This window comes from Cololabis saira, chromosome 8 (genome assembly GCF_033807715.1).
Source record: "Cololabis saira isolate AMF1-May2022 chromosome 8, fColSai1.1, whole genome shotgun sequence".
Classification (NCBI taxonomy): Eukaryota; Metazoa; Chordata; class Actinopteri; order Beloniformes; family Belonidae; genus Cololabis; species Cololabis saira.
In genome coordinates, this window is record NC_084594.1 from 22164853 (window position 1) to 22188963 (window position 24111).

General features: G+C 42.3%; 1 protein-coding gene across 1 annotated transcript; it reads right to left on the minus strand.

The window, feature by feature from the left end:
* Positions 1–10701: 10701 nt before the first annotated feature.
* LOC133449372 (solute carrier family 2, facilitated glucose transporter member 11-like) lies at positions 10702–22923 on the minus strand. The gene is made up of 12 exons (XM_061728516.1): positions 22844–22923; positions 22489–22587; positions 21804–21964; positions 21199–21323; positions 20854–20983; positions 20593–20741; positions 19608–19795; positions 18654–18764; positions 15580–15681; positions 15108–15183; positions 13684–13811; positions 10702–12505 (listed from the first exon to the last, which is right to left on the minus strand). Exons 1-12 carry the CDS (start codon positions 22865–22867, stop codon positions 12287–12289), a joined length of 1512 nt encoding a protein of 503 aa, XP_061584500.1. The 5' UTR covers positions 22868–22923; the 3' UTR covers positions 10702–12286.
* Between the last annotated feature and the right edge of the window lie 1188 nt (positions 22924–24111).

Genomic DNA, 24111 nt, shown 5'->3' on the forward strand with positions numbered 1-24111 from the left:
CAAAGAAGAGAAAAACGTATTAATATACCGAAACCAGAATACAAAGTAAATAACATAACATACATGTTTCATTAATCAAATATTACAGCAAATTACCAATTAATATTAACATATCACCTCCAAAGAGGTTTATAAACTATAGAAATGAACATAGTGGCATAACTAATATATTGAACAGCAATTTAACTGTAGCTTCAACAAAGTGTGAACGGATAAACATGCTGATGCTCAGTTCACTTTATAATGTAATTTAAGCTCACCTTTAGGCATCTACTCACAGTAAAAACTCAAAAACACAGGCGGATGGTTAAAACGGACGAAGAAAACAGCACCATCTATCGGCAGCCACATGAAGGAAAAGTAAACTACCTTGGTTCAACGGCGTCGGAACGTAACGGTTGTGGTGCATTCAGGGACCGTTGGTAAAGTCTTGGGAGTCCAGTAACATAGGACAATTAAATATACACATAGAAAAAATGAATAATATAAAATACTATGAACTAGTAAACATAAGCAGTGTGGGCTTTCTAAAAACTGTCATGCTTCAGAGATTGGGATGAAAGTCTCCCATTCCTCATATTTGCTGCTCGGGAAGCGGTACAGGAGTCTCTGGGTTTTAGACCAGCAGAGTTGGTCTTTAGACGTGTTGTTAGAGGACCGTTAAAAGTCCTCAAAGAGACATTAGTTAACTCTGAGAAGCGGGTTAGATGTTTCCCTGAGTACGTAGCAAAACTACCAGAGCGTCTCCAAAAAAGCTTTCTCCCTAGCCCAAGAAGCTGTAACTACTTCTCAGGAAAAGATGAAGCAACATTATGATAAGAAGGGAGTTGCCTGGTAATTTCAACCAGGTGATCAGGTCTTGCTCCTCTTGCCCATACTTTGTTCTGCAATGACCTCTGGTCCATATATTGTCAACCAACAAATTAGCGAGACCAACTATGTTATCCATACCCCTGATTGAAGAAAGAAAACTAGAGTGTCATGTGAATGTGATAAAACGTTGTTGTCCAAGGGAATGCAATGATGTGACATCTGCTGCTTCTCCTCTGGTGCAATTGGTAACAGTAGTTACTGAGGAGGCTGAGGATGTGTTGGGTTTGTGTGCACTTCCACCCCATGTAGCTCGGCTCAAAAATACTGAGATCCTGTCAAATCTATCCCAGCATTTGTTCCATCTTCCTGCTGGTCATAGAGAAGACATTCAGATGCTTCTCTCTGCCTTCCCGGAACTATTTAGTGACGTTCCGTCACAGACTACTGTTGTGTCCCATGGCATCTCTTTCACTAAAGGTCAGCCGATCAAGCGGCGTGCATATCGTGTCAACCCAACAAAGCGAGAGATTATGAAACAGGAGGCAGAATATGAAAATGAAGCCAGATGGCAGTCCACGGTTTTGCACTGATTTCCGGAAAGTGAATGCTGTGACCTTACCAGATGCATATCGATTACCAATGATGGAGGATTGCATTGATCACATCGGCCCTGAAACCTATATCACCAAGTTTGATATGTTGAAAGATTATTGGCAGGTTCCATTAAACGAAAAGGCTTCAGATCTCAGCCTTTGTGAAACCTGACCATTTCCTGCAGTACATGGTGATGCCATTTGGGTGTATAATGCCCCTGCAATTTTCCAAAAGCTCATAAACAAAGTTTATGAGAAATTTGTTGATGTTTCAAACTGTAGAGCTTGTTTGGACGATATTGTTGTGAACTCTGATATTTGGACCAACCATTTGGACACTCTGTAAGAGGTGTTTGCTCGTTTGTCCTCTGGGTCCTTGACCCTGAAGCTTGAGTTATGGTTCTGCGTCAAAACGACGCCGTGCCTACGGCGTGTGGTAGGCGTCGACGCGTACCACACGCTGTCACTGATGCCGTCACTGACGCCGTCACTGACGCCGTCACTGACGCCGTCACTGATGCCGTCACTGACGCCGTCACTGACGCCGTCACTGACGCCGTCACTGGCGCCGTCACTGACGCGCACATCCCGAAAATTGTAACTACGCGTCGAGGCGACGCAGACCACACGCAGACCGAGAGGGCTGTGATTGGTTTGCTTGGAAGCAACGCATTTCCGGTTTCAGGTTTGAAGCAGTCGTGAACTTTCAGCGGTCTTTTCTTCGTGTATGTGTGATTTTTTTTGTTTTGGTTTTTTGCACAATAGTTGTCCTTATCTCTTTGATTCACGGTGACCGGAAAAAGTTGGATAAACCATTCCGGAAAAGATTGCCATTTAACTGTCACAGGGGGTACTGCACCGCGACGAAATGGAGTGACGGAGAAGTCCGAAGGGTTCACGACGGCGTGTGCTCTGAGTTGGTTTGACGCAGAACCATAATTCAGGCTTTAACCTTACCAAGCGCAAGCTTGGTGAGGGCACTATTCTCTACCTTGGTCCGCAGGTGGGTGGTCAACATGTGTGTCGTACTGATGCCAAAGTCTCAGCTATAGCTGAATTTCCTGTTCCTACAGGTAGAAAAGAACTGAAACGGTTTCTTGGAATGGTTTGGTTTTATCGCCATTTTTGTAAGAACTTTTCTTCAGTGGCCTCCCCTTTGTCGGCTTTAACTAGCCCATTGAAGCCATTTGTGTGGACCAATGAATGCCAACAGTTTTTATGCTTGCTTTGTTCTCCTGTTCCATTGGTCCAAGTATTTTGGTCAAATTCATTTTTCACCAGAGGAACTTCTCAACCATTGAGAAAGAGGCACTCGCCTTAGTGCTTGCTTTACAACACTTTGAGGTCTATGTGGGATTGAATGTGTCCCCGCTTGAGTCTTCACAGATCATAACCCTCTGGTGTTCCTGTTTTGTGAGAAATCTCAATTAGGTTCTAGGAGTGGTCGGCTGTATCAAAATGAATCAGGCACACACTCGCTTTTGCTACAAGATATGAAGACATTTATTAGCAAAAAAGCAAGCATTTACATAGAAGACAACACACAAAACTACCCGTTTGCTAGGATAAAGGGCCAAGTCACCCCCCGCAGACAGCAGTACACACAGAATTACTCGTTTGCTAGGATAACGGGTCAGGTCACCCCCCGCAAATGGCAGAGCAATTACTGTCAGGGTTTGACACTTCCCCCAGTTTGACTTTCAGTTTCTGTCTTGCCCCGCCTGTGTCCCATCTGCCCTGATTGTGTCTGCACTTGTGTCTCGTTATCCCCTCAGTATATCTTGTCTTGTCATTCCTTGGTTCCGGGTCGGTCCGTACTGGTTCTTCCTCCATGTCTCCTCGTTGTTTTTTCCTGTTCCTGGTTTTTGTTTATCCTGCTCTGCAGCGCCTTGTGTTTTGCCTTTTTGTGGATTAAACCCTTTTTGTTGAGAACTCCTGCCTCCGGCCTCCCTCTCTCTCCTGCACTTGGGTCCTAGAAAACCACAACCGTAACAGAACGGACCGACCAACATGGACCCAGCGGGAGAGTATATTACTCTTTTTGAGTTAATCCGCCGAGAGGCAGAGAAAAATGGGGACCCCTTTCTGGGAACCTGCCAGGCTCGAGCCGGGCCCGGGGGTTCTCAGCCCCAGGGGAAGCGACGGCGTCAGCACCAGCCCCAGCCTGTTCCGGTGGGGGGCCTGGACGCACCTCTTCCTGTTCCCGAGGTGGTCCTGGACGCATCCCAGCCTGTTCCCCCCTTCTGGGGAACACGCCTGGCTCGAGGCAGGCCCGGGGGTTCTCAGCCCCAGGGGAAGCGACGGCGTCAGCGCCAGCCCCAGCCTGTTCCTGCTCCAGCGGTGGTCCTGGACGCATCGCCCCCTGTTCCTGCTCCAGCGGTGGTCCTGGACGCATCGCCCCCTGTTCCTGCTCCAGCGGTGGTCCTGGACGCATCGCCCCCTGTTCCTGCTCCAGCGGTGGTCCTGGACGCATCACCCCCTGTTCCTGCTCCAGCGGTGGTCCTGGATGCATCGCCCCCTGTTCCTGCTCCGGCGGTGGTCCTGGACGCATCGCCCCCTGTTCCTGCTCCGGCGATGGTCCTGGACGCCTCAGCTCCTGCTCGAGTTCCTCCTCCGGTGATGGTTCCGGACCCCCCCCAGCCAGCTCTGAGGACCTGTGTCCCCCCTCAGCCAGCTCCGAGGACCCGTGTCCCCCCTCAGCCAGCTCCGAGGACCCGTGTCCCCCCTCAGCCAGCTCCGAAGACCTGTGCCCCCCCCCAGCCAGCTCCGAGGACCCGTGTCCCCCCTCAGCCAGCTCAGAGGACCCGTGTCCCCCCACAGCCGGCTCCGAGGACCCGTGTTCCCCCCCAGCCCGTCCTGGATGTGGACTCTGGGGACAACTGGGATCTGTCCCTTGAGGGGGGGCCAGCGCCTCGGACCCGGGTACCCCCGCAGCCAGCGCCACGGACCCGGGTCCCCACTCGGGCAGCTCCGAGGATCCTCTGCCCCCCGACGCCGGCTCCCCGCATCCTGTCTGCTCCTGTTCCGGCTCCCCACATCCTGTCTGCTCCCCGCATCCTGTCTGCTCCTGTCCCGGCTCCCCGCATCCTGTCTGCTCCTGTCCCGGCTCCCAACATCCTGTCTGCTCCTGTTCCGGCTCCCCGGATCCTGTCTGCTCCTGTTCCGGCTCCCTGCATCCTGTCTGCTCCTGTTCCGGCTCCCCGCATCCTGTCTGCTCCTGTTCCGGCTCCCCGCATTCTGTCTGCTCCTGTTCCGGCTCCCCGCATCCTGTCTGCTCCTGTTCCGGCTCCCCGCATCCTGTCTGCTCCTGTTCCGGCTCCCCGCATCCTGTCTGCTCCTGTTCCGGCTCCCCGCATCCTGTCTGCCCCTGTTCCGGCTCCCCTATCCTGTCTGCTCCTGTTCCGGCTCCCCGCATCCTGTCTTCTCCTGTTCCGGCTCCCCGCATCCTGTCTGCCCCTGTTCCGGCTCCCCGCATCCTGTCTGCTCCTGTCCCGGCTCCCCGCATCCTGTCTGCTCCTGTCCCGGCTCCCCGCATCCTGTCTGCTCCTGTTCCAGAGCCCCGTCCTGTTCCAGAGCCCCATCCAGTCCCCGAGCCCCGCCAAGTCTCCGAGCCCAGCCAAGTCCCCGGGCCCAGCCAAGAGTCCCCGTCACGCCCCCCGGCAAGACCCACGCCAAGACCCAGGCCTAGGCCTCGGGGACGCCCCCCCGAGCTTTCTCGCCGGTCTGCCCAGTCCCGAGGACGGCCCCCGGAACTTTGCCCGTGTGTGGCCTGGGCCCTCCTCCAGGCCCCCTCCGCCCGCCCTGGGTGACTGTTGGGACATCTGGGATCTGTCCCTTGAGGGGGGGGGGTACTGTCAGGGTTTGACACTTCCCCCAGTTTGACTTTCAGTTTCTGTCTTGCCCCGCCTGTGTCCCATCTGCCCTGATTGTGTCTGCACCTGTGTCTCGTTATCCCCTCAGTATATCTTGTCTTGTCATTCCTTGGTTCCCTGTCGGTCCGTACTAGTTCTTCCTCCATGTCTCCTCGTTGTTTTTCCTGTTCCTGGTTTTTGTATTTATCCTGCTCTGCAGCGCTTTGCTTTTGCCCTTTTGGATTAAAACCCTTTATTTTTTGAGAACTCCTGCCTCCAGCCTCCCTCTCTCTCCGGCACTTGAGTCCTAGAAAACCAATCTCTAACAATCACTCGTTTGCTAGGATAACTCTGTGTCAGATTACCCCCCGCAAATGACAGAGCAACATACAATCACATGGGGGCTAGGCCTTGATAAACTCTCACCTTAACACAGAGGACTGGGAGAGCCGATTCAGTCCAGGCAAAGAGCAGCCATCAACCCGCTGGGCGTCCTTGCACTTCGACCCACAGCAGACTCTCACTGGACTTCCGGTTTTACCCCGTCTTTATACCTTTCTCGCGGAAGGGGTTGCCCCTTCAACCCCCGCCTGCCAGTTCTCACGCTAAGGCCTGGCCCACACGCTCGGTTCACATGGTACTGAGCTTCCCGTGTGAACAAGCAGTTACAATAATACTGAACAGCAGGTGCAGACTGTGTTTTGGGAATTCAGGACATCTTCAGGACACAAAACATATTTTTTCTCCCTTCAGTTCCTTAGGAAGATTTTTAATCATAACCAGCTGAGATGGGCTTTGTTTGTGGAGCGTTACCACTTGGAGATCCTTTTACAAGAATAGTTCTGAGAATGTTATTGCGGATGCCCTGTCACGTTCTGTGTATTATGGAGGTTTTTTGTGTCCAAACGGGGTTTGGACTTGTAACGGTGGGGGTGTTACGTGTAGACATTCTGCACTTCTCCTCAGGTGTCTATTGTTTATAAGCTTATTAAGGAGTGGCTCAGCTCTGGATTGCCACTGGCTGTCCTTTGATTGCCTGGATGAGTTGCAACTGGGAGCCCCACTTCAAAAGCAACTCACATGGGAGGTTGCCATTGTGGGTCACTCAAACGTGTCTCTTTACTATTCGCTGGTCGTACCTGTCCTATTTCACTTTGTTGGATGCTGTTATGAGTGATTTTTGGCCTTAGAATATACTATGCTTAGCACACTAGGTGTAGCAGTTGGTGCCACCCACTGTATCTGTTTTTGCAAATCTCTTTTTAGATCAGTTAGGTCTTTTGTTATTCGATTTTACCATTTGTAGTTAGTGTAAAGTTAAGCTTGGTTTTGTTCATTTCCTTTCTTTGGCACAACCATTTGTTCCTTCCTACCCCACAGCTAGAAGCAGCTGATATCCTCTTCGCCAAACCAGTCAATAAATATAATCTTAATATCATCAGAATCAGAATCAGAAAAAGCTTTATTGCCAGGTCAGACATAAATCAGACGAGAGAACTTGACTCCGGTTTACACCGCATCATGTCGTCTTCATTCCATAGTTGTTGGTATGTTGCACCGTGTCGGGTGTTGTCACAGATGCATCTGTCAGTATACGGTCAGAGTGCAACCCTATAATGACCCTATCCACTGGAGGTGGTTCAGGACTGCACGCAGGTCAGTCCAGTCCAGTAATCTCTTCTTTATCAGACATGCTTTAAATGAGGTGTGGTGTTTGTGGCTGCTTTTTTTTTTTAAATCTGTAGTGTGGTGGTTGACAGTAATTTCTTGTCCACATGATCATATCAGCTCCTGGTAAATGAATGACGGTTCTTGATGAAGCTTTGAGGGACATTACAGGTGTCCATCTTACTGCTTGCACTTTTTACCTTTTGCATAGTAAAATTCCTTGAATTCTTTCATAATAAAACTGTTGGTGGGGAGACATGCAGCTTTTTCTTCGGGAACATTGTTTTTAATTTCAGTGGTTTTCTCAAAGAAATGCAATATAACCAATTGTCACACCATGGTGGGGTTGTCTTGTCTTGGGTCTTTTTTGTCTTGTCATTTCCTGTTTTATTTTGAAAGAAGTAACTCTCCTCTCGTTTCAGGTCACTTGCCCTTCCTCATGTGTCACCGGTCTGATTGCCCTCCCTGATTCCTGATTGTGTTCATCTGCTCCTCATTACCCTCATGTGTTCAAATAGTCTGCGTCTCCCCGGTCTTGTGCCAGTGTGTTCGTCTTGGTTCATGTGCGTTCACCCCAGCCGTCTTCACAGTTTTTGGATCACAGTCATTGCCATAGTTCTTATCGTTTTCCTCCAAGTGATTTTTTGTTGTAAATGTTATATCTTAGTTGAATTTTTTAGTTAATGTTTGCATAGCCTTTTGTTTCCTCAATTCCTTCCATATGTGGAGTGATTTTGATTTTTGGTATTGATTAACCCTGCTTCTTTGTGAAGAAGCACGTTATAGATAATATTTCATAGCCTGCTTTTTTCTCTGCCTTGGGATTAACCGGAATTACTATTAAAGACTCTGATACCCTGCATCTGCGTCCTGTGTATAGCCTGGTCGTGACACCAATGATGTATGGCATTTGTTTGCTAAAGTGTTGAGGACTGAACGATCATATCCAACAGAAATATATGGAGCTAGAACAGTCTCATAATTCACAAATGCACACACCGAGCCACAAATGCACAGGACAAGATTCACAAATGCACAGACCGATTCACAAATGCACAGAAAAATTCACACGTGCATAGGACAAGATACACTAATGTATTTTTGATGCACACACCAATATAACCTGATTTACAAACGTTTTTTTGTCCGTGAGCTGCGCTGGATTACGTGTGACTTTTGAGACTCCCCTGACGTGACTCGATGCACAAATACGTTTTTTTTTAACACGGAAGGATCTGCAACCAATCAGATGTCTTCCTTTGTTTCAGCCAATCATAAGAGCGCACCCCACGTGGGGGACGCAGAGCAGTGGATAAAACACGACTTACTCGTAAACCAATCAGATTAAAGGGGCGGATGCACCTGCTGTTTGAATGGCGTTAGCGCCGTTCGCTTAGAAAAGTGATTAATATTTCGAGTTGGTGGAGTAAAGATAAATAAACAGCAACAGGACATAAAAGATAAATAAACAGGGGATGGAGAGGAGATCACTGTTCTGCTTTTCATGTGATCCCGGTAAAGAAAACAGCGCGATCGGAGGTGGTTTGTCGGGCTGTTCAACCAGAGCCGTTGGGAGAGCTATTAGTCCTGCCGATGCAGCAACTGATGATGAGAAACAGCAGAGATATTTCTGTATTTGAACTAGGGGTGTCTTTCAGGAGAACGAGCCTGTTGACGCTAATGACGGGGGCGAATATTGCTGCAGGTCGCGTTCTGGCTTTGGCCACGAGTGGCACTGGTCCCGGTCAGATACCAGCTGACCACAGTGACCAGACGTGGAGGTCAGAAACAAGCAGCTGTTATCCTCACATTTATGATGTGACATTGCCACCACAAAGAGACAAATATGTGTCAAAACAGCGGTAGCAGATCAACACATTCCCGGTGCAGATAGAGTCGTGCTCGTGGGAAGATGTAGCGGTGATGGTTCTGGTGGGGGTTTAGTCCACCGATCATCAAACATCTGAGCTGGATACAGAGGTTCTTCGGTTATCAGTCGACTGATACCGACTTTACTCCAGATATTTCGGTAAATAGAGCTCGGCAACCAAGGTGCATTCTGGGACGCGGCAGCCATGCTGAATGCTGAATGCCTCGTGCGTGTAAACAAACTGCAGTGTAGTAGCAGTGTGGTAGCACGAACGCAAAAAAAATGTTAAAATGTCAGAAAAGAAGTGGTATTTACCGGGATACCTTAAACAAGGAAGCCAGGGACCGGTATTTGGAGAAAATTGTTATAATTAATAGTTTGGATCCATACGAAATCCCTGCCAAAGAGTGGAGCTCCGACGTGGATTTACTGCCAACGTTCTGCACGACCGACGTCTTCGCCTACCTTGTTTGCGGTGTGAGCGCCTGCACTTCAGAGCAGTTCCGTTGCTATAAGTCGTTGAAGTCTCATGTGCAGTTTACTAATGGATGGGTGCAGGAGCTTGAGATCATAAAGCCGGCAGTGGGAACACGTTTATCCGGTCAAAGGTAAGCTGCGCTCCATTCTAGCAACTGTTAGTGCTTTGTTTGTAGCAGCATGCACACGTCTGCTTGTAACTAGGTGTTACAAAAGTGTAGTTAAGCTATATAAACTAATATTCAGACGTTATACTTTACTGTCATATACATAAATGTCATTTATAGGTCATGTATATACACAGTCCTGCTAGTGAGTGGCCACTACAATGTTTGGTTTCCTGCATAGAATGATAAACAATGAAGTGCTGTCCTTCTCTGTCGTTTTCAATGTAAAGTTAAAGGGAAAGTTCGTTTTTTTACAACCTGGACCTTATTTCTGGCATTTATGGTCGTATACTCACCCAGGCAAGTTTGGTGTCATTTGGAGTCCTTCGGAAGATATTAGGGGGTTTTTTGCGAGCCGCTTCTCCATATAACGGTAGTGAATGGGGCACAGCGGGACACAGTCGATGCAGCGTCTAAATAACTGATGATTGCCGCGAAACTCTTCATTTCTTTTATGAATCACTAGATCTGCTTCCAGGACCTGTTGTCTACATCCGGGGCTGTGTGTGTAACAAATAAATCAGTTTGTAAACAAGACCTCTGAACTCATGACGTCATCTCTGTGCGCGTATCCCACACACAGCTCTGTGTACAGCTGGAGTTCTCTACTGTTAGTTTACTGTTAGTTATTTGAAACATGTCTGAATATTTGTCAAATTCTGAGGTTGTGGACGACGACTTTGAATATGATGGACGTCCTTACCGTTTTGAGCCAGAGTATACGGCTGAAGAGCTCACTGAACGGAGGACAGACTGCGCGCAGAGAGATGACGTCATGAGTTTATTGAACGTCTCTGCCGAACCTCTGCGCCTCGGGTGACGTCACCCTAGGCGCAGATTTTAATCGGCTCAAAAAAAATCACGTGACACTGGGGGATTCTGTAAGGCGGGGGTCACAGACCTTGCAGAAATTCATGGTATTTTATCTCCCCTGTGCTGGCAGGGTGAGGGGAGACCACTTTATATATGTTAAAACAAGAAAAAACGTGTTTTTCATAATATTTAAACACAACATTATCAAAAATAAATGTTACTAATCCGGTCTTTTTAAATAATTTTAATCAAATGTAATAGAAAAGGTTTCCTGGCTGTTTTTCATGTCAAACACTACGATGAAAGAAAAAAATGACAGAATAAAACATAACCTCAATGTTCATCTCATTTTATGAACGTTCAGACAATTAAGTCATGTTTTAATTGTTGTGATTTATCAGAGAACCATAGATGATTAATTGGACACAATTTGTTTTGAAATATGCTTTATTTGCTCATTAAACAAAAAGGAATAACATGAATATTCATTAAAAACAATTGCACACATTTAACTTTAAACAGGAGATGATTTCAGTCTTCATTAAAAGCAGTAATGCCCAGTATTGTGCTACTTGTAGTGATGGATAAAGATCGCACAGTGGAGGATGAATTTAGATCAACATTAAAAAAATATGCCTATAAAACTAAACCTGAAATTATTCAATATCTAGATGTATAAATATATCAATCATCCATATAAAGTGCAGAAAGTGTTGATTTTCATTATCCAGATAAGTAGATTTCTACTTAATGATTTGAGTCTGTGAGATAAGTGCACACCTTCATTTTGATAAAACCGATTTAAACAAATGTGGCTTTATTAAAAAGAAAATCTATTGATGAATGTTTTTTTTTTTACACTTAAAAAACTGTGTATTAATGGAAAATTTACAGTACTTCCATATTTTATAATTAAAGCCATACCCCTACATTTTGCACGTTCAAGTTAGGGACAGGCTGAAAGGGAGGGGATAATATAAAAAACTACACGTTCCTCCAAATGGAGATTTTTTAGGATCACACTTCAAACCGAGGGATACACAGAAAACAGTGAGTCCAGGGCAACATGGCTGCACGATCAAGCAAAGAAACAACATTATAAAATTATGAAAATCATAGTTTGATGTTATATTCAGTCTTATGCGATGATATTTAAGGACTTCCTTTAACATAAAAAAAACGTAGAAGTTTGCTAATACGAGCATTACATAAAAACAAAGTCCAAAGGGCGTCCCATTTCTTAGGAGAACACTTTCACCCCTGCCCCTTGGCCCTTTGTGTTAAAGGGTATTGGTAAGGGTGCGCTCGAGAGAAAAAGGGTAGGTAGAGGACTGAGGAGTAAGAAATAGGATTAGGCCTGACTCATGTTTTCTCTTCTTTTCTTCAGATTTTTTTCTATAGTCGCATTTATTCATTTCATAGATATATCAGTTTATTTATGCATGAATTCATTTACCTAATGAAGTGGCGTTCCCTGTGTTGAACTGCTTTTCACTTATAGAGTATACATTCATTGATCCTAATGCTTTTATTACTACATTAAAAACCCACAGATGATTGAAAAGTTTGTTAAGCTGTATACATCTTTGTCTGACATCTCAAAGACGAGTTTTCCTAAGACAGGACTTAACCAATAAAATGTGTTTGGTTTTTCAGAATTGAAAGTTTATAGTTTATAGAGGAAACACTCAAAAAATAAATGTGCTCTTTCGTTTCAACAAAGGTGTCGGAAGTGCATATCAGGTCAGCTGTGTACCTTTACATAAAAACACCATTGTCCATGTACATGATCATATCTTTTTAGCCACAGAGTTTTAAGTAAGGCAGTTTTAATAACTTGACACAGAGCAGCAAAAGATAATGTGAAAAAGAAAAAAAATACACTCCAGATAAAGGAGTTACAGTAAATCTACATCTCTTTAATATGAAAGTTTCTGTGAGGCTGCGTGACTCCTGCCATCTTAAGCAGATCAGGTCAGAATCACAGATTAGTAAAGCTCATGTGGATAGATTGTTTCAGCAGAAAAAGGCTTCCTACAAGGCTGTGGAATGACACACTTCACCCAGCTGGTACTGAGCTTGAGTCTGTGACTGCAAACCCTTGTCCTGGCCTTTGAAGTTGAGCTTGTTGAATTCATCTGTGATGACTGACAGAGACTTCCCCTTGGTCTCAGGCAGGAACAGACCAATGAACAGCGCAGCCACCAGGCAGACAGCTCCGAAAGGAACAAAGCAGAACTGACTCAACCCACTCTGTGGAGAAAAGGCAGCAAAATGCTTAGACATTGTGTTCGGTACAATGTGTTGCTATAAAGTCAGTGGAGTGCTTCATTAAAATCTTGTTTTATTTTTATTTTTATCCTTCTTCGGGATATCTGCTCCTTCTTTGAATTTTTTTTGTCACTTGCCGTTTTGTTTGGTGTGAGCACCAGAAGCAATTGTTTGCAGATAGAAAAAGATAATGGATTTGTCTTAAAATTCCTTCTCTGACAACCCTTCACATGCCTGACAAACTGTCACAGTGGGATGAAATGGTTGAGAGCCTGAGCTTGTGTGTATGTGGCTTGCAGGAAAGTGGCAAAAGTTTAATCTGATTACACAGCAGCACTGTCACTTTCCCACATAATCAAGATTTCTGAATTCACATCACTGATGTAAATGTGTTCAACTTTTCTGTCTGCAAGTCAACAGCCACCAGCTTCACACGAATGTCCTTATTTAAAATTTTAAGTCTCAAAGATTTTTATTTCAATAAATCCTGTTAATTCTGGCTGGTCAGTTGAAGTAATGCTGCAGCTCTTTCAATGCAGCGTTCATGTCGTATTGTTTAAAAAAATCAGCCCTCCTTAAGGTGTCACTGTTCCCTTCTGGAAATTCCCAAATTCCCACCTTAGGTGTATATAAACAGTATATATTTTCAGAGTAACAAATGTTGGTTTATGTTCCTGTAAAGATGCCTTATTTAAGTCAGTGCTCACAAACAGATCAATTGCTGTGGCTGAAGCTCCCTATTTAAAGCCTCAAGCTGAGTTTTCTCTCAACACAAAGCTCTCAGCAAAGTAACCAACTCCTGTCACCATGCCCTGCTGTTTGAAGACTGCTGTTGTGGATAGCCAAAAAATGTAACCACAGGTGTTCAGAAAATTATGTTCAGAAAATATAATTATTGCCTGTAATTAAAATCCACATTTATCATTGTTCAGGTCACTTTGCTCTTTTTCTTTATTCACACTATGCAAAGATAGCTGGGACCCAATACACCGATTGAAACCCCACCACTTAAGGGGTTGCTTCTATGTCCCTTATTATTCATACAGCTATTTATTATTGGAAATATTAAAACCAGAGATTTTATGATGCCTATGTGTACTGACTACATCTGTATAGGATGGATGCACAGACAGATGCTGATGTAGAAGATGCAGACTGACCACTAGAAATGGGAAGATCATTCCAATGATGAACAGATTGATCCACATCATGGACCCCGCAATCATGTAGGCTGCTGGCCGAGCAGTCTGATTGAAGAGCTCCGTGGGAAGAACACCGGTTACTCCAGCTGAAGGAAAGGTAACATTTCATGGTGTCTTTTATTACTCCAGCATATGACAGTATGGTCTCACTTCGCCTTTGTAGTGAAGATAGATAAAGAAAAGAAAGTTATCATGGTCTACTTAGCTATGAAATGTTGCTCTTCGTCTACAATGAGCACTGACTGTGGAGTTCTTATATTAACTTTGTGTTTAATTCAATTTCAATTCAATTTATTTGTAAAGCGTCAAATCATAACAAAGGTCAAATCATAACAAAGGTCATCTCATAACGCTTCACAACACGAAAAACAAAGATAGAAGTGATCAGATATAACACATCATAAAATAATGTATAAAAACATAAGCATCAGAAAAAGATCAGCATCAGTGATAAAAGTGATCAGATATCACACATTATAAAATAAAACACAAGCATCAGAAAACATCAGCATCGGAGAAACAGAAGAACAGCAAAACATCCCAAAAACAAAGTAACATCAGGCTAGCTGACTCTAAACATAAGATTGTTCATAGAGGAAAGTTTTAAGCCTACTCTTAAAGACAGAGAGTGTGTCCGCCTTTTGGACCAAGACTGGAAGATTATTCCAGAGGTTAGGGGCTTGAAATTTGAAGGCTCTGCCTCCAATTCTGCTCTTGGAGACTGTAGGAATCACAAGCAGTCCTGTATTCTGTGAATGCAGAGATCTATCAGGATAGTAGGGAACTATGAGTTCTTTGAGGTAGGATGGAGCCTGACCATTCAGGACTTTATAGGTGAGGAGGAGGACTTTAAACTCTTTTACAGGGAGCCAGTGTAAGGAGGCTAATATTGGGGTGATATGGTCTCTTTTCCCAGTTCTTGTTAGTACACGAGTGGCGGCATTCTGAACCAGCTGGAGAGGCTTTCGCGTTTTGCTAGTACAGCCTGATAACAAGGAGTTACAATAATCCAACCTTGAGGTGACGAATGCATGTACTATTTTTTCAGCATCTTTCTGTGACAGGATGTGTCTGATTTTGGAAATATTACGTAGATGAGTCATATTTGAGTCATATTTAGCATTCATTTTTTATTTTATTTTTTACAGTTGCTTTTTAAGACTTTAATAATAACAATAACAGCTGTGGAAATGTTGATATAAGCTACTAAAATGTGAAAAAAATGAATCACACAGATTTTACGCCATGTGTCTTTTCATCCATATATTATTTTAAGCAAATTTACCCCATTCAAGGTGATGGGAGGCCAGAGCCTTGAAACATGGGGCTTTTTTATCCTCTTTAGCTGATGAGTTCTAATTAAAAAGAAATGCTCAACTGACCTGGTCCCATGCCAAAGCTGAGAATGTAGGTAAAGATGCAGCCCATGCTGATGTATGGCATCCAGGATGTATAGTGCTGTTTGTATACAAAGAGGAAAGAAAAGAAGGAAATGTAAAGGAGAGGACATCAGATCTAAGAGTCTGACATATTAATATCCCGATTGATTAAACAGTCTTACTTACTAACTTTAAAAACCCACACATTTTAAGAGAGAAGTCTTCACCAACCCACATCCTCTGATCTCAATGCTTTTTCAGCTAGAACGGATACAAAGTAGAACCAGAATGCAGCCTGACGATGCCTCCTAGTGGTCTGACTGTGATGAAATATGCAGAAAAATCTTACCTACTATCTTTATTCTTCATAGCTACACTAACAAAGTAAATAAATGAAAGAATCTACATTTGCACACTTTACAATTTATGATCATACTGATCTCAGTGATCTGTTGAGAGTCGACTGGATGATTACCTCAAATGACAGAGCGAGTGTGAAGACAATGGCCCAGACAGTCATGAGGATGAAGCCTCCCATTAGCATGAACCGTCGACCTTTGCGCTCGATCAGAAGATTCTAAGAGATCAAAATGCTTATCAGACACAAATTATGATTTAGATTTACGTTTCAGGTGAATGCAATTTAAATGTGATGTGTAAGAAACAAATGTGTTTCACTGATTATTATTAAATGTTCATTTATATGTATACAAAAATTAAACATTTACAAGTTGACTATTTTATTTTGGAGGTTCACTAGAATTGCATTACGTGCTGTGACAATAACTGATGAATGAAATCATATAATACACCGAAACCATACAACCACAAAACAACTGCAATCTGAAAATAATAAAAAAAAATCCCTTTCTCTAACCCCAACAGTGCAATAAACACAGAACTAAATAACCATACGCTCCCCTGGTCTCAAAGTGTCCCATAACAGTGCACGTGTTTGTTTTTGCATCCAGTAAGGCATTAAGGAAGCAGATTTCTCCGAGGTAAGTCCTAAGGCAGGGGCAAGATGTTCAGCTCTTAATACTGCCATCTTTCACTTGAGATCATGAACAGAGAGTTTGCAGGATGTGAGAGGTACTTAAAAGTGTCTAATCCTGTCTCAGAAAAAAAAGTAAGCTTACAACCAATTAATTTTTAATATGAGCACGACTGTTGAAACAGTTTTCCACTGTTCAGAAAACGAGCACAGTGTCTATCCCTCTGTTCTTCTCCATAAGATTTATACATTTCAAACTAACTTCAATGGACGTAGTGACACGAGCAACACAATGTGGATTAATTTTGTTAATTTTGCTAACATTAAATGGTGGAGGCTCGACGCAGAGAGAAATAAAACTCTTGGTTTCACTAAGAGTTGCAGTTCATAGGAGAGCATAAGAGTGTCTGGTTGCTAGGTGGATTTATTTTGTGCAGGGCCACAGGGTTTGAGTTGAGGATTACCTACAACATTGGCCACATTTTTCAGTGTCAGGTTGGCAGGAGATGCAGTACTAAACTGCACAAAAAGCCTCCAGCTTCTCATAGTGGAGAACATGAAACATTTTCTTACTTCTGGAACCTAATTCTAGAAGTGTGATAACACATTTTTCTGTAACTTGACAAAATATATAGTATTTAATTATTTTTGTATTTATCATGTTTATTTCTGCTTTACTCAGACTTCAGACAAGGACTCCATGAAATAGACAATTGTGTGTGTTGAAAATATTGCTAAACACATCAGACAGAAGATAAAGCAGGAAATCAGTGGAACTATCATGCATACACAAAATGAAGGAAAGTGTCCAAGAGAAGAAGATGCATACTGCAGGAGTGGGTGGTAATGTGGGTAGATCTTGAGGGAGGGAGATTATGAGAACAGTCCCAGCAAGGGGTTAAAGCATAGCCCTTTTTAGCAGATGCCATCTTTGTTGAAAATAGTAAAATGCCTGTTAAATTTGGTGTAAAGAGGTCTGTAATGCCATATTTTACAATATTAATCCAAGTGTCCAGTGTTGTCAACTAGTGGCACAATATCAAACAGGAGCTAAACAGCAGACAAACTGAGATTGATACTGCAAAAATGACATGGAGATCTTACTACGTCTAAATTAGTAATCAGGTTGATTAACACAGAAACTATTGCATCACCAACACCCCCATGAAAATATAGCTTTTTTAGAGAATTGAGGAAATTTGGGTGTAAATTAATACAGGAATTGAGTTCTGCAGACGGGTATGTCTTGTGGACACTGCGCCCATTTTCTCAACTACAGCCAAATTTTAAGTGTCACAGGTGAGTTCTTTTTCTTGAGAATGCCCCTTGAAAGTATATCTATAAATACATATAGTAAGCCATCATAAAAACATTTGTGCTAACTAGAGATCCACACCAAAGTTCACCCTTCCTGTGACTCATATGCTCACAGTTTTCTTTAAAAACATTTGTTCATAAGTTTGTTAGATATGGTCTGGTCCTGTCTGTGGAAAAAGAAAGTAAAACACAAAGTGTAAGATTTATCTCTCAACTTCCATATCTGTAAAGGAGAAAACACATTTGGGACTTTAAACAGGCTGTTTGGTTTGCACCTCTTTTCATCTTCCACCTGGTACAGAGTGGCTACGGCATGCAATGTATGGGGACAGGATGATGTTCACAACCAGCTTACCATTTTTGGATGAATTTCCTTTAAGCGCCTATCTTTTTAACTTTTATGAGTCCATTTGATTCATTCACATATAGCTTCTCTCACTTGCCTGTTGAAATGTCTGCATTTGAGTCCCCTTTTGAATTTTTAAGTGTAGATTGACCGTAAAGTGGACAAACAGGTGTCACTCTTTTATGAGTATTTCAATCTGCTTGTCTCGAATGCAAGTCAGTTTAGAGGTAAACAGTAACCTTATTTCAGCACCCCCCAGAGCCTACTTTCCTAGTAAAAAAATACTAGTGATTTAGCATCATGATCTGACTACAGCTGCATGTGAGTCCAGGATCCTCTCGGACTCTAATACTTTTGTTAATTTTCCTGGATGTATCTTTATATTTATAGGACAGACACAGTAGTGATAATATATGAATCACTCCATATTTGGGCGTGTGACCACCACAACATCCCAGCTGAAAAAAATAAATTCTCCTTTAGCTTTAACCCAAAATCTAACCACATCCTTGTATTGGTGGGTTGTGTCTGCTTTGAAACTAAATCCATTGCACCAATGCCAACAGAAGGTTGTGAAAATGCAGTCATTTAGATGTAAGAAGCATGGCGATGAGCAGTTGTCTACTCAGGTGCAGAAGAAGGGGATTCAACAAGGTTTGAAATAGCTCCCTTCAATCCAGAATTACTGTTGCAAATATGACATGTTAGTTAGTGTTAGTTTAAAGAAGTTAGTTTAAAGAAGTAGAAACATTTTGAGGAGCTGTAAAACCCACTGTTTGCACTGGACCTGGAACTATTTTCAGCCCTTTGTCTCCTGCATTAAAGCTTTAAGAAGAATTTAATTTTGGCCCCAGCTGGTTATATAACACAAGCTTTGATGAGCAATACTCACACACAAGATACAGGCTGTGAATTCGCATGACCCAGTGCCAATTGTGATATACTGGATTGTATCATCAGATATTCCAGCCTCTTTGAAGACATACGCTGCATAGAAGTAAATCTGCAAGAAAAAGAGAAGATGTGAAAATACTGCATAGAATAATTGCCTGTTACTGTTGTTTGACAGCTTATAAGCCGATTATGCAAGTATTTCTACATCGAGTAACTGTGTTAATACAAAGTCCCCTCTAAAACTCCCAAGCATGCAATTAAAAGCCTCAAAACACAAGAACATAAACTAGCTTTTGCTGCTGACAAACTGTCATGTAATACTAAAAAAAGTGTTAATCTTATATACAGTACAAATATGTGAAAGAAAAAAAATATCAAAAACTTATATAGTAACTGAAAGCAGAAAAAGAGGCTGTTTTCCACATAGTCACTGAACATTTTAGCTAGGACCAATAATTAATTGCCAGAATATAATATTCATGAGCCCTGCAGGACCGTAGCATAGTGTAAGGAAACCCAGGCATGACACTAACCGCTGATGGATCATCTCATATATCCAGTCAATCTCCCAACTTAGTAAAGGGAAACTGTGGCCAGAAGAGCATCTGATACTGTTCCTGCACCCCAGGATCAATTACACCGATCCTTATCGAACCCCATCACAACATTTTTCCACCAACTTCATCCTTGGTGACTGAACCTCATCCTTGGTAAACTAAATACTTCGCAGATCATGACTCTAATTATTTTTTTTTATCTATATGCGTATGTGTGTGTGTATATAATATATATATATATATATATATACATATATACAAAAATGTATGTTTATATTTAATTTTTTAACCCTGTATTTCTATTCCACTGTATGCTGTTGTGATACTGGAATTTCTTATATAAAGTATATCTTTATCTTTAATATTCAGTCAGGGATCCTGCCAGTTCCTCTTACCGAATCATTACCACAGAGCTGCATGGCGCTGCTGACAACAATGATACAGATGAGCTGCCAGCGCACGGACCGATCAGCAAAAAGCTCCCACGGCCGTCTCGGCCTCTTGCCTTTGCTCTCGGCCTGCTCCTGCAGGATCTCATCTAGCTCGCTATTCTGGACTTCACAGCCCCGCAGACGTCTCAGAGCTGAACAGGAGAAATCCACATGGCAAATATCTGATATATTAGCTCTTTTAATTTTTTTTTTTTAAGGTATCATGCAGTTCCATGAGCAACAATGACAGCGTGGAAAGGCAAAGCAATAACACCTTTTTACTGAAGGACAAAAGGCAAAACAATGTAATATACCTCATTACAGAAATACAAAGTAGTTATCAGGAAAATATTCTCAGGAAATGTATGTAAAAGCACTCTTTTTGCAAATAATTTTGCTATATTATTCGACTATTAAGATTTCAGAACAAAGTAAAACATTTATTGGAAAGAAACAAAATTTTACTGTCATCTTTCGTGTGCAATCCCTCCCTCCTCCCTGCTGAAATACACTGATTGGTCAGGTAATTACTTATAAGGGCTGAGTGTAAAACAATTACTCCATAATTGTTGGAGGTTTGCCAATCCAGCCACTCTTACATGATGTAATTTTGTTTCATAGTGATGTCATGAAGTCTATGAAGAAAAGCATGGATAAAAAGTGAGATACCCGTTGCATTTTAGGAGCTCTGCTTTACCTGGGAGCATCTGTCTGTTTGGTAAGGTCTCTTATTTGCATTGATTACTATCTGTAAGTTTTTGTCGATTATCTCCATCCTAACAGGAAATGTCACACGGTCAATACTGAGGCTCTTGTTTAATGGGAAGAAAAAACATTGAAACTTGACCTCTCTTTAATCAGAACATTCATTTTCATTAGATTGTACTGAAACTAAAGCTTAACACTTAAGGGTAGGAAAATAGAAAGGAAATACTCACTAAATACATACCATTGATACAAGCTTCCTTGTCTCCCTTGTCGATGAGCAGGTATCTAGGACTCTCTGGGAACCAGGGCAGGGTCAGAAGCTGAATGAGGCCAGGGATGGCATTACTGGCAAGAAGGTACTGCCAAGTCGATTCACTGCCCAAAATTTCTCTTTAAATAAATAATCCAAAGCGTTATTTGAGTTATCATGTCAGCATGTTTAAGCTACAGTTATACTGTTTTTTTTCTCCACCAAATTTGTTTTGGCACATAGTCAGTATACCTGAGACCTACTACCTGCCCTAACACAACACCGAACGCTGTGAACACAGCAGATGACAAGGAGACGGCCCCTCTCAAGTGCTTCGGTGCACTTTCTCCAAAATACATGGGTTGCACATTCATGCTGATCCCTGTAAAACAAATATGAGCTATATGTGAATTAAATGAAGTCTTCATGTCATTATGCTTCATTCATAATGGCTGTCCATCCATCCATTCATCCATCCATCCATCCATCCATCCATCCCAGCTTATTTGTATTTATGGTTCCATCCCAGCTCAGATGAGGAATGTATCAAGTTTATTTTGATTTTAAAACTGAATTCTAAAACTTTTATCGACATACCAGCATTTATTCCAATAAGGACACGTGAGATAATGATCATCTCAAATGACTTGGCAGCTCTACTTGTCAGTGCTAAGAGTGCACCGGTCATGAGAAAAATGTTGTTCAGCAGCAGACACTTCTTCCTTGTGAAGGGAGATAAGAATTACATTTAGTAAAATAGTGATTCATGAGTATTGTACTGCTTCAATTGAAAAAAAAAAAACAACAGCAACAACAACAAAATAAAGAATATTAAGTTAAGTTTGTCATATGAAGATCATTTTTACTCTTGAAGAACAGACACTGTGGGCACATATTCATCAGGTGCCAATTTAAGTGATTTGGATGTTAGAAAGCACTGTTTGTGCATTATTTCATATGTTCTTTACAACAGAAAAAATCTAGAAAAATGTACTTTTTTCTAATGATATAAAAGCAAATCAAATCAAAAATCACTGTAATCTCAATGCACATTATAGAGAAGAGTAAATTAACAATGTGTATGTATTTGTGTGTGTGTGTGTGTGTGTGTGTGTGTGTGTGTGTGTGTGTGTGTGTGTGTGTGTGTGTGTGTGCACATTGACAGGTTTATCATTCCCTTTTCCTTCGTCATTTCACGTTACCTCCCAAAGTGTATGGTCATAGGCCCTGCAATAAGAGCTCCGGCCAACCCCCCCAACGAGAAGATGGAGACAATGATTGTCCACAGCAGCGTCACCTCGTAGTCCTCCAACTGCATGTTCCAACGCTCCAAGAATGTATCATTGATAAAAGTTTGAATGTACTGCAAAAAAAGAGGTCAACCTTTTAAGTCAGACTGACTTAACACACACACACACACACACACACACACACACACACATCACACAACCAAAACACTGGTTAAAAAGAAACCTGACATCTCAGCCTGCGTAGGTTCCTGTTTTGGTTTGTATGTTTACATTTTGATGGCAAACTTATACCTCAAGACTATTGGACTTTTTTAAGTTTGTGCTCCTTGAAAATCAGGGCAGTCGTTCCTCAACAAAAAACATCCAGAATCATTAGCTTTGGTCACACAGCACAGCTGGATGTATTACATCAAGAATGGAAAAGAAAACTAATTCTGGTTTGTGCCATATTACACTTGTGCCATATTACACTATTCATTATTCATTAATGTATGTTATCACTAGTTATCTTTCCATCACACCCATATTCCTGTTCATCAGGGATAAATTCATCACCCTCAGATGGAATATTTTCATGCATATAATTCACAGTCAGTAATTGTGGGAGATCAACTTCCACACACGAACCAAAACTTACTGTTGTAGGAGCATTCATTATGGCAAGGTTGTAGCCATACTGAAGAGTTCCTCCTATGCCTGCGGAGGCAACCATGAGCACCAGCGTCCGAGGAGAGCTCTGATAAAATGGACAGACAGACATAAGGACTTACATTTCTAGTGAGAAGTCATGGGAGCACCAAGAGGACAGTGAAGTCAGAACACATAGAAAAAAGTTGAGACCGTTTCAGAAAACACCTGCTTGATCCTTGCTTATAAGTTTCATTATGAACACATATCTCAGAATATGCATAAATAATCCATATACATGACCCAGGATCTCACATGAACATCACAACCAGCAGAAGGGAATACCTACGAAAACTATACTTTACCTTCTGCGCTTCCTCGCGCGGCATTGTTGCATAAAGGTGTAGAGAGAGATGTAAAGAGACTTGAAGAAGTCCGCTACAAGCTCGACCACCATCAGCTGAGACGCGAGAGCGCGCCTGCCGTGTGCACGTGGCGGTGAAAGGTCTCTCCTGATTGGCTGCAATCAGCAGGTTGACGCACAAATAACGAAGTGAGGCAACACCTCATGGGGACCATTCAAACGGCAGAGCAATGATTCACAAGGGGACGCCGGTAAATAGTGGAAGAAGAGTCACCTGCTGTCGTCAGTAGAAAGAGTTTTAATTAACTAAGGGATTTTCAAGAGGTGATGCAGACACGTGGGGTTTCACTTAATAAGTAAAACAATTGTGTGAAAGGATAACTTCCAATGCCTGAGAATGCATAAACTATGCACTATATTTGAAGTTCTTATTTTATTCTAATGCTAATATTTATCTAGCTCATTTTTTTTTTATTTTCACTTTTGGTGATAGTTTTTGATAAGTAAGCACATACATTAGTCGTTTAAAATTGTTTTTCTTTAAGTAGGAATATAGAGTACAGGGGCCATACAAATATAATTTAAAACATAAAATGACAATTTACAACTCTCCTGAACTGCTATAGTCTTTCACTGTCAACACTGTAAGGGCCATTGACTACTTTAGACAAGTTTTTGGTCTGTTGTACCAGTGCTCCTAATCTCCATGTGATCCATCCAGCAGATGGAGCTGTTTTTATTTTGTTAGATTTTCTTTTCTTTTCCTTTTCTCCACCAGAGCGTCCTTAAAGAAATGATAACACATTGCACTCTGGAGTAGTAAATGCAATTTTCTGCCCAGTGAAAGAAACTGATTTGTAGGTAACAATTTGTAGTTGCAACATTATTAACACTTTCAGCGGCACATTCAAGTTCACAACTACATTTCCTCTTTAAAAAAAAAAAAAAGAAGTTACATCTCAATCATCAGCTGATTATTTACAGGAAAGAAAATAAGGAAAGCAAGACACTTTAATTTAGATCATCTTCTTGTGTCTTTCAGCAACTGAGACAATAACTATTCAGATAAAAGAAGGTAAGAAGGGACATTTTTGACTTGTTGCATTATCAATTTCTGTTGCAAAAGAATAGAAACATGGTGGTCATTAGCAAAAATTGTCTTTGAGGTATTGTGCACGTTCTTAGTTTGCTTGAGCCTGACTATAGCTTAGTTTCCATTATTGGGGCTCTAGGGTAAAACCTAGAGGGTTATTATTGTAACAGGCCCAA

Bases quoted from the DNA above. Each gene is read 5' to 3' on its own strand.
- LOC133449372 (XM_061728516.1), bottom strand. From the start codon at position 22,867: ATGCCGCGCGAGGAAGCGCAGAAG. The intron at 15,184-15,579 runs GTAATCATCCAG...GTATACAAACAG, and splicing joins CACTCGCTCTGTCATTTGAG to CACTATACATCCTGGATGCC. The intron at 12,506-13,683 runs GTCAGTCTGCAT...TTTTCTCCACAG, and splicing joins TGATCTTCCCATTTCTAGTG to AGTGGGTTGAGTCAGTTCTG.